The following is a 16739-nucleotide window of genomic DNA, read 5'->3' on the forward strand; positions in this document are numbered from 1 at the left end:
TCTCTTCAATCCAATCTGAAAATAAGAAAATAAAATCATAAGTAAGAGATAATTAGTTTCAAAACCTAACAAGGATTCCTAGTCAAACTAGGACTCTAAACCAATTATGCGTTTTAACTCATGTAAGCACAAAAATGCATCCAATACCGCTCAAGACTCTTACTACGACTCAATGACTCAACAGTACAATAATAAGGGCTAAGAAAAGTACAAATTGAGGTAAAAACATGTTAAGAACGTCGCACAAAGTGCTCCTATCACTTAATGCTCCAATAAACCCTCTACGCAATTCTTAGTTTGGACCAATCTTATCTACATTTCTCAATAGTCAACCTCATACAAGATAGTTACCAATAATGTAGAACACTCCAGGCAACAATTATACTAAAACCCTAATCGAAAGCAAACCCCTAATTTAGAGAAAACAACAAATCCTCCCACATTGATGATAAAGCCAACACCATATCACGGCATCACGCATACCAAGTGACCAAGAACCCTATAAAAGATCACTAATCCACCCATCTCAAAAGTATACCCCAACCGTAACCAACCCTCACATGAAAACACCCTCCACAACAGGATTCCCAGGGTCAATCCCGTCAATTCCTCGGGCAGGTTTCTCAAATACAATAGCACCCTCCCGTACCCCGACGGCCCGACCAACTTGCTATCCTGTGCCGGTCGCGCACCGTGCTACTCTAACCTAGAGACCCTCGTGTCGCGACTAGTTTGGTTCATGCTGCTACGTGGCGGCAGAATAGCAAAGACGCGCCACAATGTATGAGGCGCATTTTAGCGCATATACTTGCCCTTGGTTGTAATTATATTGAAAACAAATAATAATTTCCCACCGCTTGTTCAACCAATCGACTCCTCTGATTGGCTCATTTGCTTAAATTACCCACCCTAAGTCCCCCCCACACTCACCCACTTTTTTGCTCATTCTCTTCTCTATCTCTCTCTGACAAATCGCCATTGCCACATATAAGCTTCTTTTTCTCTCTTATCCGTACGTCTTTAAGTTTTCCCAAGCTCCGCGTAAAAACAAAAGGGTGCAACACAAAACGAAGCAAAGCTAATACGTCCGGAGAGTCTTGATCAATTCCGGAAACTCAGAAGCAACAATTCTTATGCCAAGTCGATTTGCAGAAACCCTAGGGTTTAGTTGTTGTTCTTCTCTATTGCTGATTTTTTACACTACCGGGGTCGGAAGAAACGACTCCGGTGAGTGTTTCACGTGATCGTGGCCGGTTTAGAAGAAAAGATGCCTCACAGAACGACTTACTTCTTTCCGAGGCAATTTCCGGATCGCCGGTTCGAATCGTTGCCTTCTTCTTCTTCTTCTTCTTCCTCCCCGAAACCGCTGGTGTCGGAAAACGGTCACCAGCATCACCAGAAACATCAGGGCAGCATCAGCAGTAATAATGAAAACGACGTTGTCAGTGGTCTCATTGATCAGTACCACCACCAAAAGTCTAACTCTAACCACCTCAACAGCAACAGCAGCACCAAATTCACAGCTGTATCCGATCAGTATTTCACGGGCGGCCAAAAGACCACCACAACTACAACTAACACTAGCAGCGGCGGCAGCAGCACGCAATCCACCAAGAAGCAACAGCTGGCGGCTATCTCCGACTGGTTCGTCTCCGACAAGAAGCACAAACAGAGATCCAAAGCTGGTCACGTGAGGAGCACGAGACCGTTGCTGTCGTCGTTCTCCTGCCACGTGCCCGACGAGGATCGCGAGCTCCTGCTCCCGCCCGAGGCAGTTGTCGATGTGTCAGCAGTTCCAAACACCACGTCCTTCAAGGTCGACCGGAGCGTTGACCGGAACTTTGACCGGCAGGTGTCGCTGCCGAGGCTGTCGAGCGGGAGCAGCTACGCTGGGAGCCTGTTCTCCGGGACAACGACGCTGGATGGAAACTTCTCCGGCGACGTCAAGGACTCGACGACGGTGACGACGAGGCCGGGTGAATTAGAGGAGGTGGAGGACGAGGTGGTGGGAGCGGAGGTTTGTAGGGATGGCTTGGCGCAGAGGTGTAAAGAGAGTTACTATTTGCAGCTTCGATTGGCCAAGAGGCTTGGCTCTCAAGCCACTCTTGCTAGCGAGGTCTTGCTCTTGAACAACTCTGGCCTTGAGGTTACGGATGTTGAGACGGTGTCGTATCGCCTCTGGGTACACTCTACTCCTATTTCACTATGTCTCTTTGTATTTGTTATCTTCTTTATCTTTGGTTTATCTTTGCTTTCACAACTCAAATTTCTCTAGCTCCTAATGGCGCCATTACTAGCTGTCTTGTGTTTTTGCATGTATTTTAGCTTCTACAAATGCATGTCACGTATTCAGTTGTCTTGTGCTACCCTGTTTATGCATATGTCGTCCAGTAAATGAACCATCAAAACCAAAGTTCGAAAGCAACATAAAAATGTGTAGCACATTTACTTGGCAAAATTGTAGGCTGTTGTTGAAGGAGAGGCTGATACATCCCCCAATCCCAGACACTACTGAGTTTTTGAATTCTAACCTGTCATAAACTGTGTTAGAAGATCTGCATATATCGTGCAGCAACTCGGTCCTGCTTTAAAGCGGTTCCTTCATATAGATTAAGCTCTAAACATATAGATCCAGATATAGGTGCAGTTTCTGCTGTGTTGATCTAGATATAATTAATGATAGTTTCAATCTATGGTTTGAGTATCTCTATTGGGGGAGGCTGAGAGTTAAGACACATAAAGATGCCATGTGACAATGTCATTAGACGAACGTCTAAACACTATAAGTTATTGATCTTTAAATAATCACTATGTAAGATTAATTCTTTGTACAAATATGTAAGGTCGATGTTTTGTGGCCAATGACTATGACGGTTGACAAATTTGAATCCTCTTAATTGAACGTATTGTACATTGTTTTCAAGGTCGTGACATATTGTTAATGAATATGAATGACTGTTCTCAGGTTAGTGGCTGCTTGTCTTACAATGAAAAAATATCAGATGGCTTCTACAGTATTTTGGGAATGAATCCATATCTGTGGGTGATGTGCAATGATGAGGAAGAAGGTACACGTCTACCGTCGTTGATGTCACTTAGAGATATCAAACCGGGGGATACATCAATGGAGGTGGTTCTTGTTGACAAAAATGGGGACTCACGCCTGAAGGAACTTCAAGACAAGGCACATGAACTGTATTGTGCTTCAGAGAATCCTTTAGTGTTGGTGGAGAAACTTGGGAAGCTAGTTGCCATCTACATGGGGTGGGTTTCAATTTTGCCCCCTTTTAAGTTGAAGCATGTTTGGTTATATCGATAATTATGAGTTTTCTGAGTCGCTTAAATTTGAAGGGGTACTTATCCTGTGGAACAAGGAGATCTCCACATGCGCTGGAAAGTGGTTAGCAGGAGATTGAGAGAATTCCAAAAGTGTATTGTGCTCCCCGTGGGCAGCCTATCAATGGGTCTCTGCAGGCATCGTGCTATTCTCTTCAAGGTGACAAAGCACGGTTTTGCTATTTATGTTTAACATTCATTTTATTCATCTCCTTAGCTATGATGCTGCAAATTATACATTGTTCATCGAGATCAATTTGTAGTCACCAAGCGGTATTCATCCATATGTTGTATATTGCTGATTTGTCTTCATACGGTCTCAAAAGTTCATATCTTTGTACACAGAACTGATTATTTTGCTCGGTGTGCTGTTTTTGGTAATATATAGGGCATCATTTGTCCTAATTGTTTAAGAACTGTTTGAATATATACAATCCGTGAACAGGGTGCATGCGTTTCACATGTGAATTCAACTGATTTAGGAGCATGAACAGTTCATTAGGTGTACTTTCATCATCTGATCATTCAGTGAGGTATTTGTGGCTTTCTGAGGTCAATTATGATCCTTGACCTTCTTTCTTAGGCTAATAAGGGCAACATAATTAAACATATTGTAGTATTGTGACCAATCATATATGTTCTGACCTATGGTGTACGATACCAGTTGATGGCTGAAGTGCAAATGATATCTTTATTTTTATTTTTTTCCTTTTCTGTTGGTCTTGCGCTAGCGTCACAAGCATCAGTTCTGGCCTGATTATACATCACAATTATAAGTGGGATAGTCATTATTCGGGTGCAAGCAATTTTTTTTTCAAAATGATTACCTACAAAATTTATGTTTTGTATGCAGAAATTGGCAGACTACATAGGTTTACCTTGTCGGATAGCTCGTGGTTGCAAGTATTGCGTGGCAGATCATCAGTCCTCTTGTCTTGTTAAAATTGAAGTCAAGCAATTCATGAGGTTTGATACTTTCTTCATGGCTTTCTTCCTTAGAAGCTTGTGGCTTTGTCATAGATTGATCTGCTTATATGTTTGCTGTGCATTTCATTTCATTCTGACCATCGACTTTGCAGTGTAATTTATTGTTAGAGATTATCTACAGTATGCTATTTAAATGACTTAACCCATATGTTGATTCACCACTCTAAATATAGTAAACGAAAAATAGTTTCACACCAGTATGTCTTCGTAGACGTTCCTTGTTATTTTGCTGCATATGGGTGAAAATAACAAGTAATGGATAACATAATGAAATGAAATTACTATTCCTATTTATTTTCCCAGATTGTAGAAATGAAACAATGTTTTCACTGTGTGAAACTGGTGATTGTAATCTTTGTGAGGTTACTGTTACAAGCTTGTGATCAAATGGATATAGTTTGTGGTGTGTATATTGTACTGCATGTAATTAAAGTTTGGGAATTTTCCTTTCCTATGCTTTGTGATTATCGAATAGGGATGCAAAATCTAATCTTGATGGAAAATCTAATCTTGATGGTGATTTCAAGAGGAAAATGTTGATGCAAGGAGACTTTGATCCAAATTCACTCGTTATCTATTGTAGTTCAATGGTGATTTCACAAATGATTCCTATTTATCCTATTTCATAAAAATATAAATAACTCATCATTTATCTTGATACCAGGTTGTTATAATGGCAGAGTCTGATTCACATTTGATCCAACCCTAGTCTCTAGTGTAGAATCAGTGTTGTTCATTACTTGAATATATTTTTCAAACTTTTGATGTGTTTTCTAACACACTCTTGTCAGCAGGGAATATGTGGTTGATCTAGTTCGGGAACCAGGAAATGTCCATGACCCAGATTCCTCAATCAATGGATCACTGTCTTCAATACCTTCACCATTCCAAATTTCTCATCAGAAAGAATTTCAACATATTTATAGGGATAGTGGATTATGTTCCCAACTTATAAACTCAAAGCACACCCGTCCACCTCCTGAAGATCCTCTCTATCCAGGTTTGGCCTGGTTTATCTAGTTCTTTCTATCTGTTTTTCCATTGTTTAGTTAATTGAACTATTAATTTGTATAAACTGTGAATGATAATTACTTGCAGGCTACGGAGCAGAAAGCCAGGTCTTGAAAGAAAACAGTTTTCTTCCAGTTGATCAAATAAGACTTGGAATGGGAGCTTCTGTAATGCCTTTGGACGTGAAAGAGAATTCAGAGCAGGGCCTTCTCCAGACACCAATGCCATCTTGTGCACATGGTAATATTTCTGAAGCTGTTGATGTGGGAGCTGGTATGGCATCATTGAAGGGATCTGCTAGACTTGGTGAAGAAAATCTTGTTATACAGCAAGCTTACCGGAAAGAGATTGTTGTGTCCAGAAGTCAAGTTATAAGTAGCAGTGACAAGTCCAGTCAATCAGATATGGAGGAGGTTGATAGCAAGCTTGAGATCCAAAGTCGATTTTCTGCTGTCACTGTTCCTAGGTACTTGAATCTCGAACCATCTCTTGCCATGGACTGGCTTGAGATAGCATGGGATGAGTTATATATCAAAGAGCGTGTTGGTGCTGGTATTTCTCCTTCTTTGCTGGACTAGAATTTTTTCCCCACGAGTACTATTCCTCATGAAATCTCATAATCTTCTCTTTTTTAGGCTCATTTGGGACAGTGCATCGGGCAGAATGGAATGGATCGGTTAGTGACTTGACCCTTGACTGTCATGTTAAGTGTTTGCTACATATCACATTTTCTAGATGTCAACCTTTGTGGTTCTTCTACTTCTATTCATCTTTGAATAGATTTCTAATTTCCTATAATGGAATTAATTTGGTCAAAAGGACTTTACTTTTCTGCATCATTTATTATTTTGTTGAGTTCTTTCCTAGTCGACTCAAGCAAGACTATTAATGTCTCCGGATTATATATTAAAATTTTTAAATGCAGGATGTAGCTGTCAAGGTTTTAACTGTACAAGATTTCCATGATGATCAGTTGAGGGAATTTTTACGTGAGGTATTGTGAATTTGCATTCTGAAGTTTTTTATTTTTGTATTTTTTATCACTATGCAACTCCTGCTTTTGAAAATGCTAGTTTGTTTTGATTCTAATGTGGGTTTTGGAGCCATATCCTTTGCATCAGCAGCGTGCATCATCATGTTGATCTCAGTTTTTTTGGTTGTTCTTTTTTAAAGTTTTAAATATAACGTTCATAGCTGGAGTTGAGTTTCACAATGTATTCAGGTTTCAATTATGAAACGTGTCCGCCATCCCAATGTAGTTCTGTTCATGGGTGCAGTTACAAAGCGTCCGCATCTCTCAATTGTGACAGAGTACTTACCTAGGTATCCATTCAATTCTTGTTTCACAATTGATTTTTCTTTGTCATTCAGGGTATAACTTGATAGATTCGCTGATCCATCTTTCTATCCTGGTGTTGTTGGAGCAGGGGTAGTCTATATCGACTCATACATAGGCCAGCGTCTGGAGAACTTCTGAATCATAGGCGGCGGCTGCGCATGGCATTAGATGTGGTTTGTGGAATTCATTATCATTAATGTCTTGTTAGTTGTTACATGCTTGATTGTTTTCCTGGTGCTGAAAGTTGTTTGCTGTTCTGGTGCAGGCCAAGGGGATTAATTACCTCCATTGTCTTAGCCCTCCAATTGTCCACTGGGACCTTAAATCTCCAAATTTGTTGGTAGATAAAAATTGGACAGCAAAGGTATACTATTAAAAATCTACAGGTTAATTTAACATTATAATCTGAGTTGTTTAGGACCTTAACTTCTTGCATTCGTAAGCAGGTATGTGATTTTGGGTTGTCCAGATTCAAAGCAAACACTTTCATATCATCGAAGTCTGTTGCTGGAACAGTACGTCTCTATCTCTCTCTCTGGCAGACACACCGACACGCCCCTTGATGTTTATTTCATGGTTAATTAGAATTTTTAGATACTGCATGCATTGTGCCCTTATGAACTTCTGTATCTAATACATTTATTCTGGCTTGGTTCTGCCATCTGGAATTCAAAATTTCAAAAGTGATTTTTCTTCATAAGTAAAGAAGAAACTGCCAAACCTTTTGATTTTTTGGCAAACCTTGTCTCATTAGAAAACAATTTGAGTGATTTCTACAAATGAATCACTCTCGGTTTCTGCTATCCATTAGAACACTGGATATTTCCATCAATTTGCAAGTTGAAATTTACTTGGCAGTGCATCAAACTACATCTAACTCTCGGCTTCCATTTTCAGCCTGAGTGGATGGCTCCAGAGTTCCTTCGCGGAGAGCCATCAAATGAAAAGTCTGATGTTTACAGCTTTGGAGTGATACTTTGGGAACTTGTGTCCATGCAACAACCTTGGAGTGGGCTTAGTCCTGCGCAGGTAGGAGAAACTGCAGAATCCTAAACATTGGTCCTCCTTCCTTTTCCATTTCTTTTAAACTTAGTTGTTTAATCTCTCAGGTAGTTGGTGCTGTTGCTTTCCAAAACAGAAGGCTTACTATCCCAGCAAATACTCCCCCAATGTTGGCTTCTCTTATGGAGTCCTGCTGGGCTGAGTAAGTCAGACCCACAAGTTTAAAGTTTTAAATGACATTTTGGACTATGATCTGAGCCGCTACTAACCTTCTTTGTAGCGCCATTTTCTAATCTTTTTTCAACTATAATATCAACCTCGGGCAGATGCAGCACTGAGTTTCCCTCAATTATTATGATATGAAATGAATTGATATCATGGGGTGATATCATGGGGTGTCCAGATATTTGTGATATATGATAGTCATTTAGTTTCTAATGTGTGTACTTCTCTTTGCAGTGAGCCTGCGCAGCGCCCAACATTCAATAGTATAGTGGAGTCGCTGAAGAAGTTGCTAAAATCTCCTCTGCCGTGGCCACCGGTGAGTAAAACATAGGGAAAACAGGTACCTCTGCCCCAGAGCTCGATCGGATAGCTATTGCACTAACTCCAACGAACTGAGTGAGGTTCTTTGGTTCATGGCAATTATACCTTCTGTCTAACCCATATTTTAGAGCAGTTGGAAAGCAATTGGGCATCAATTAGTATATGGTGTTCCTTGCGAATTATTACCGAGTTTCTGGTTGGGGCAGTGTCTCCCTGATAATGGCCTTTTTCATGAGATTCTTTTTGAAAATCTGTTGTAAATGTGAAGTTAAAATTTTCTTATGTTTGATTGTATTTTGGGCCTGACTTAATACATAAGATGAAAGACCTTTGTAGTTTAACCAAAATAAAATGAAATGAAAGGCCTACACATAGGCGTGTTTCTTGCTAGCCACGTACATTTATACGAAACATAATACCGTTGCACTAAAATGCTACAGGTTGTGTCTTTGGAAGAGTGCTTGATTTTAGAGTTTTAGGAATGACGAGTTACACTTATAAGCTACGGTCAAGTCATACTATTGTGATCGAATAGTGATATACCTGGGTATTTGATGCGCTCTAATGTGTTGAACTAGTGTTGAGGCCGCGCTCTGCTGCGGGCTAGTTGCCTTTTATGTTGCAGTATACCATGTGACCGCATTCGCCAGTGTCAATTACATGTTGCAATACAAAATTTAGAAGTTTATGACAATGAAATAGCGTACAAATGAAAGGAAAAATTAGTTTGCATTTTTTCTTTGCCGTATGACAGTAAATGATATTTTGCCGTATGACAGTAATGATATTGTAACTGAGATTTTATTTATTTATTTTTGGTCAAGGCATTTAAATACATACCATGTGTGACAACTACTAATATAACAAAACCACAGTATAAACTAACATGCAGCCATAGAAGACTCAAACCCCACTCTTTTGCTCTCTTTTAGTCCCAAACCTCCTCTACACTACAGTAAAAATAACTTTTTATTCCAAATAAAACCATGAAAATTGAAATAATGAAGATTCCAGCCTCAATATAGCATGATAGTAACATCATGTTTTGCAAGACACACAGAACTTAAATTACTTTTTTTTCTAAATTATGATAAAATCAGATTGTATTGTTCTACCAATAACGATACTTTTCAGTCCATCATAAAAAACATTACATGAACCTTCACTTATCTACTTCCTTACCACCTCACCCCTCACACTCAATTTTCACGCTCAGATTATCTAACTCCTTCAATAAGCAGTAATTTTTATCAATTACATTTACAATATTATAACAAATTCTCTAAAGTAAGCTACAATATCAGCTTCCTACAATCTGAAATGGATCCATATCCTAATAGTACCATATACATTCAATACACTAACTATTTATTAATAAAATAAGTCACCTATTTTGTTCAGGTTACAAATTCACTCATTGTCTTCAAGTATTCTATTTAAACAAAACATCAATAACTATCAAATTTTATAACAGCATAGTCAGATCGCTTTTACTTTGGCACCATCTTTCCTACCATTTTTTTCAAAAAACAAATTAACACTGTTCAGTCTCAGGGAAGCTTAAATACACGCTAAGACCTAAGTCCTTTTTTTTTTCTTCACTACGACTTGAAAAATCGTCACATTATAAAAATGAGTGCCACAAACACTATAAATTCAACAACTGACACTAAAACAACGACCACCACAGTACAACATGGAACAAAATTAACATGGATTGAGATAGAATAACAACAAAATAACAATCAGTGCAGAGACAAACAATTGTAGAGGTCTTCTTAGTTAACGACAAAACAACTGCATGAAATCTGCAGGCATACGAACCAAATACCCATTAGCAAATGTAAAACATCTCACACACCTAACACCTACAATTACAATATACAAATATTCAAAATAACACAAAGCCAGTACATCAATGACTACAGATAATCAAATTTTATAGCTACTAAGTCCAAAACCCCTCACTAACCATTATTAACCTAACACTATTTTTATGTCATTACCTGCATTCAATAAAATACCGATCTAAACATTAATTCATGCTTTCAATTATTTTGAATTCATGCTTCTAACCACAATAATCATGAACAATTGTATCCAACTATACATTATTGATGAACTCTTAAAGAGGTTCCTGCAGTTCAGCTGCCTTCTGATACATAGTTGAAAAATCAAAAAAAGCAATATATAATTGACACCTCAGAACTTTGCATTCAGTCAAAAATTTAAACAGATCCCAACTTTAAACTGAGAATCACCTTTCAGTTTAGTATCACTTTGTAACACAAAAATCAACCCCAGATGATTGAAATGTAACCTGTAAAAAGAGAAAGACAATTATCAATTTGTTACTATGAAGAATTCTCGAAACGAAAACAAAAAAGCAAGAGAAATTAATTGAAAACCCCAAATGATCATTGGTCAATACATTTCCCTTGGATCCTTCCCCCATTAGGTTTGGAGCATTAAAATTATTTCTAACATTCTCAATTTCTTCCAATGGCAAACAAAAAAGTTGTTCTATTACATTACAGAATTTCAGTTTTACCTTATCTTAATCTTTCAAAGAAAAAAAAGACATAAACTTAATGAATACTTTCATTAACATGACTTTGAACTTCATATAAATATGAGCACTTGGATTTATCAAAGTTACACCTACATGCAATTACATACCTGACAAGATTAAAATATTCAATTTAACATACCACTGCATAGGTAACCCCAGTAACTAAGAACACTAAAAACATTTGTAGAAACTGAGGCCACATTCATTAGTTCGAATAATAGACCCATCCTCAAAAAAACATAGAAGCCAATAACTCCATACTGCCAAATGTTTACTTTTTTTCCGATAACTTCTTGGTATTTCAAAATTTTCAAGCATATATTGGAACTGAACCACTGAAACATCCAAAGATATTCATGAAATTCAAGTGCAGGCAAACATACCAATTTGTAACCCTAGCATCTCTCAAAGCTTCCGCATTTTATTTATCCCTCACAAATCCTAAATTGCACAAATGCATCAGGAAAAAAGAAAGTCTTTGACTACTTCGCCCAAATATGGTAAAATCATTTCAACCTTACTATGAAAAATAGCAATAAATGAATGTCAAGTATTCAGCATTAAATTACCCAAGTCTGGTTAAATCAACTGAATCTTCATTCTAACTTTGAACATGCTCCTTTGTTTTCCTGTAAATCAAATGAAAATTTTAGAGAAATCAAACATGCAATTGCTAACTGAGTAAAAAGATAATATAATAATGAAACAAAGAACCTGAAGAAAGAAAATTTAATAAAAAAAAAATATCAGAGCAAGACCCATACTTGCACAATCAGAACACTTGCAATTAAAATCAAGAATCAATCATATCAGAGCAAGCCCATGCCTTCACAATCAGAACACATGCAATTAAAATCAAGAATCAATCATATCAGAGTAAGGCCCATGCCTTCACAATCGATTAGATAATCCAAATATTTTGTTCCTAAACTGAAATTCCAACTGATAGTGGAATAGAAAAACAACACGGATAAAGAAACAAACAACTAAACAACACTTTTAGTGAGAAAGCCTAACAACAAAATACATGAGAGAAACCTCGAATTACCACAGCCAGGCAAAGCCAATTTGAACAATAATATACCAAAATAGAAAATGGAAAAACAAACCTATATGAAAGGAGAACAGAAATACCAAAATGAAGAACAACATCAAATATATCAAAAGTTCTGATTTCCATCATCCTTTCATATCCTAACCAGAATACGAAAAAAGCCAAATCCCCAATCAAATTGTGTTCTAATCTTTTGCAGAGGGGGAATGCTTTCAGAGCAGACACATGGCAACTCTTATTGTTCTCATCTCCATTCTATTTTTCATAGAATCATTCTAAAAAAGGGGGAGGAAGAAAAGAAAACACGGTAAGAGACCGCATCAAAGAAATTGAGGATAACCCAAATAAAGCAACTGAGGTTATAAATCCTTAGAAGAAACTGAAAAATACAAACGTATATAACATACCCATATTCGTGTTCTTTCTTGGATAGAGATTCACCTTTTCTGCCCCAGTTACGTACCCCACTCTTTTTATGCTGGAATCTTTGTGCCAAGATAAATTTTGATTTGCTCTTCTTCTAGAACGAAGAACACAAACACAGTCAATTATTGATATCGGTATTGAAATTTTCCATAAAAAATGGAATCCGTAAGAGAATCAGTCCCAGAAAACAATCAAGCTCCACCGGGATTGAAAGACGGAGAGAGATTGTGGTTGTCTTCATTACATATGTTACTCTAGGTACTTAGTCTCAAATTAAACCCAAAACACAAAAGAAAAATAAACACAAAGTAACCTTCAGATTCTCAATTCGAAGACTGTATAAAAGAAAACTCATAATAGAACAAAACCACACACAACAACATAGAAAACTCACCAAATAGGTCCACGAATTCCTAGTTCAGAGACGACTGAGAAAATAGATGAAATTTTAAAATAATTTGTGAGAACGTCTTTCCCAATCAATCTAGCATATAACCCTAAATGAGTACTTCCTATATCAAATATTTATTCTCCTGTCACCTCTACCATACTCTATGATGTCATTATTTTGGTTAGACCTGTTGAATTTGTGATTTCTTCTTCTGTACTGAACATTTTTCGATTCAACAGAAGTTACACAGTTTGTTATTTGATCTTCCATGTGGGATTCTGGAATTCATTCGTCTTATTTTCAATCTTTATCTAATACTCAACATATGGAACTCAGAACCTACCAAAGTTCATGTTGTGGGTGTATTATAACAAAGGGAATAATAGTGAACAGAAACACCATTATGAACTCGTCCAACTCATTATTCAACTTGACAAGTGACACTGAATATGAGATTATTTTTTTGGTTTTTCTTATCACTGTTTACATAAAAGCAAATTATAATCAAAACTCCTCAACAAACCCCCCAAAAAAGGAAAAAGATTTAAAAAAAATAGAGAAAAAAACGTTAAAATAGCTTGATTTTTCCTTTAGGAACATAATATAATACCCGCACAAAATAATGGCACCACCGACATGTCTAAAGAGCAAAAATCTTGTTCATGCCTTTAACTATTGATGAAGGTCATCTGTTAGCTTAACAATGTTTTTTCAAGCTTAACTGGAAGCCTTTGTGCTGCATGATACATACTATAGAAACCAAACAAATTACTTTTATCAATTAGATGACTTTTATTAATTGAATGATTTTTTATCAAGGACATACAAATCAGGGCATCTGCATATTCTAAATAGTAATAATTAGAAATCGTCTAGAGTACTTTGCACTTACCATTGCAAATGTGGGCTTCATCTTCACGACTTGCATTTCTAATGTAGCAATATTTAGACTCGATCGGTCATTTGCAACACAGATTGGCAAGCAAAGCCACGTTTTCCCAGTCTAGCTTTCTTCCACTATATTTACTGGTGATCCTCCTATTTGAACCCAGTACATATCAGTTATATAATCATTAAAACCTGAAAGATAATTTCTTTCACTTAAGTACTGGAAACTAAATTTCAATTCCAATAACCCAAAGCAATATGTACAACAATGAACTATCCATAAATAAAATAAAATACATGCTACATGCATCAACATAAGAAGCATCATTAAAGGATTAGCACATAAGGGAAAACACAATTAGAAGGCCTAACTCATATTCTCACTGGTTTGATGCTTTGGTCAACCATGGAATCATTGTGTTTTTCATTGATATAGCATCAATATAATTCAGGTAGTAGCTCAACTCATATATAGTTTTTTTATCCCTCGCTTGAGGATTACAGTGAAGTTCATACACATCAATGCTTTGGCCTCCAAAAATCATATATAACCTCCTCCACTGTCAATGCATCTAAATTATTCTTATTGTGTTCTTCTATCATTGTAATATACTTTTGTAGTCCAATGATCAAATGTAATATGCTTTTTTCTTGCTATTGTAGAGTTTAAACCTAAGCTTTATTTTCAAGGTGTAGAAAATTTGTATTACACCCATAGCTTCACCAAGTTACCGTTAGAAAAATGCATACTCACTAGCTTGATGTATATATTATTTAAATGCCTAAAAAACACTAATAGTGAAACACTAAGTCAGGTCTGTCATTGGACCATTCACACAGCTGCAACAACAGGGTATGAAACACAATTCATTCCACAACACCACAGTATTTTTAAAACAATATGATCTCTAATCACTTTAAACATAAACAACTAACCAAACTTAAGCTTAAAATGTTGGTTTATTTAATCATTAATCATCACGGACTCCCAAGCACACAAATTTTCTAGAAATAGATAAACAGAAATAATTGATAATTAAGGGCTTGTTATTTAACAGTATAGCATGACTCATATACCCATGTCAACCAATAGCAACATCCATAGATATCTATATTATTTTCTATTTAGATTTAATATAGGACCATTTATTGAACAAAACAAATAGAACTTATTTAATTTCAATGAACTTCTAAAATGGAAAATGGAAACTCTGATTAGATTAAGATTAGATGAATTCAATTTATGATTTAAATAATATAAAGTTGGTTCTATTTTATTAGTATAAAAAGGGTTGCATGATATCTAATTGATAGAAACATATATATATATATATAGAACTATATAGAATTGGGAGTCATCCAAAAAACTGGAATCAAGTGATTACTTCTTTGTTTAAATTTTCAATGGAACAGCGAGCCCGATATGTTAGTAAAAAATACATACATATGGAATATAACATAACATCAACATAAATAGAACTCACCCTAACTCCCGGCACCCCTGTCTAGGACTTCCGCTCTGCTCGCAATAGTTTCACAATTGGACGACACAGAAACTCTATTATGTCTACAACCAGTACCAATAAATAATTTAAATTAGAATAAACAATATAAAGAAGGAACAAAACAAAACGCAGAAATCAAACAACCATAGAATTGCAGACACACACATCAATCCCACGATACACTTTCTTTATACCCTCTATCCACATTTCATTACAACCCAAATTTCTCTTCACGTTTTATTATTTTGCTTTTGTTACTTTCGGGTACAAAAAGAAAAGAAAAGAAAAAACAGTCTAAAGATGTTTTAAACCACTATCATCTAAAGTTCGTAGCAAAGAAGGAAACGAATGAATGACCATGTCCGATAACATGCATTTATACATCACTCACGGACATCTCACCCCACACACTAACACGAACGATAACTAAATGTCAAATTGCATTATATTCAGAATAAAAGGGTAAGACGAACAATACCAGAAACACATATCCATTAAAATACTAAGTCAAAACAATATCAGATGCAAGTAATAGGTCCAAAACAGTCTCTCTCATATCAACACAAAAACACTTTACAAAAGTAGAACCGAGGTATAAACAAACAGCAAGAGATAAACTACCTGATCACATCACAGCCTAACAAACCTGCAGATAGGGAAAATGACTTTAATTAGTAAATCAATCAGTAAACCAAAAACAAAACAAATGAACAATCAAATAGGAATGTAAAAAATCAACAAAATCAAAAGCGACAAACCTAGCTCATAAATGAATCAAGAGTGCAAACGCCCCGCCCACTTATACCTTTAAATGGTCACAAAAATCAGCCAAACAAACATCATACAGAACCACTAATCAACCAAACAAAATCGCAAAACAACAAACCCAAAAAAAGGAGCTCAGTCTCTTAGTATTGAACTCTCATTTGTACTCTAATAGGGTATTTTAAGAGAGAGAGAGAGAGAGGACTTACTTTGTAGAAAATACTCGATCAACTTGTCCGATATCGATTGGGCTATTTAGCTCCTCATCTACCTTGTTTTATCTCCTTCTCTATCCACATCAGAATGGAGACCGGAAGAGAGATCTCTGCAATTGCTTTCTTCCCCAAGCAGAACAATGAAGGGATTGATTCCTATTGAGTTGGAGCCTTGAGACAAAGAGAACCCGAATTCGTACAAAGGAACTTCGATGGGTAGGGAGCAGCTTCAAGCCAACAATTTGATTCAGGAACAAACGAATTCGCTCGGTTCTCTCTCTCTCTCTCTCTCTCTCTCTCTCTCTCTTCGTTGTCGAGAGCTTTCGATTATTAAAACAATCGCACACGACACCCCTCGTCTTTCTACCGAGCTAAACAACTGTCACACAATTTGCTTTCTTCATAGTAAACAAACCCACTGTAATCCCAATAAAGGTTCCAACTTTAACTCAAGGATGAATACCCAGAAGCCTAAAACGACATAAAATCAATCACCCATAGCGATATAAGTAAGAGTACCTGATCTTGTTATGCCGATGACGGACGGAAATCGATTCTACGACGAAAAACTCAAAATCTTACTGTCGAGCAATCTCTGAAGATGGGAAGAACTAAATTTAGGAATTTAGAAGTGAGAGAAATGGAGAGACGTGGGCAAGAGAGAGAGAGAGAGAGAGAGAGAGAGAGAGAGAGAGCAGAAAG

The 16739-nt window shown here is 36.8% G+C and overlaps 1 protein-coding gene and 2 long non-coding RNA genes across 4 annotated transcripts; 1 reads left to right on the forward strand and 2 right to left on the reverse strand.

The window, feature by feature from the left end:
* The first annotated feature begins 995 nt into the window (after nt 1-995).
* Nucleotides 996-8257, forward strand: LOC126796392 (serine/threonine-protein kinase CTR1). Its single transcript, XM_050523219.1, has 15 exons — nt 996-2182; nt 2966-3264; nt 3352-3496; nt 4190-4302; nt 5118-5323; nt 5422-5886; nt 5970-6010; nt 6260-6328; nt 6557-6657; nt 6762-6846; nt 6939-7037; nt 7120-7188; nt 7571-7702; nt 7783-7877; nt 8135-8257. The coding sequence occupies exons 1-15, from the start codon at nt 1268-1270 to the stop codon at nt 8229-8231; spliced, it is 2931 nt and encodes a 976-aa protein (XP_050379176.1). The 5' UTR covers nt 996-1267; the 3' UTR covers nt 8232-8257.
* A 1803-nt stretch (nt 8258-10060) lies between these two features.
* LOC126796416 (uncharacterized) lies at nt 10061-11424 on the reverse strand. The gene is made up of 3 exons (XR_007672352.1): nt 11363-11424; nt 11177-11234; nt 10061-10541 (listed from the first exon to the last, which is right to left on the reverse strand). It is a non-coding gene; the product is annotated as an uncharacterized LOC126796416 (long non-coding RNA).
* Nucleotides 11425-12004: 580 nt separating this feature from the next.
* Nucleotides 12005-16324, reverse strand: LOC126796414 (uncharacterized). Of its 2 annotated transcripts, XR_007672349.1 has the most exons (7): nt 16032-16324; nt 15816-15862; nt 15679-15703; nt 15037-15119; nt 13557-13702; nt 12255-12367; nt 12005-12122 (listed from the first exon to the last, which is right to left on the reverse strand). It is a non-coding gene; the product is annotated as an uncharacterized LOC126796414 (long non-coding RNA). The 2 variants fall into 2 exon arrangements; XR_007672350.1 differs by lacking the exon at nt 15816-15862.
* Between the last annotated feature and the right edge of the window lie 415 nt (nt 16325-16739).

The sequence above is a fragment of the Argentina anserina genome, chromosome 5 (genome assembly GCF_933775445.1).
Source record: "Argentina anserina chromosome 5, drPotAnse1.1, whole genome shotgun sequence".
In the NCBI taxonomy this organism is placed as follows: domain Eukaryota; kingdom Viridiplantae; phylum Streptophyta; class Magnoliopsida; order Rosales; family Rosaceae; genus Argentina; species Argentina anserina.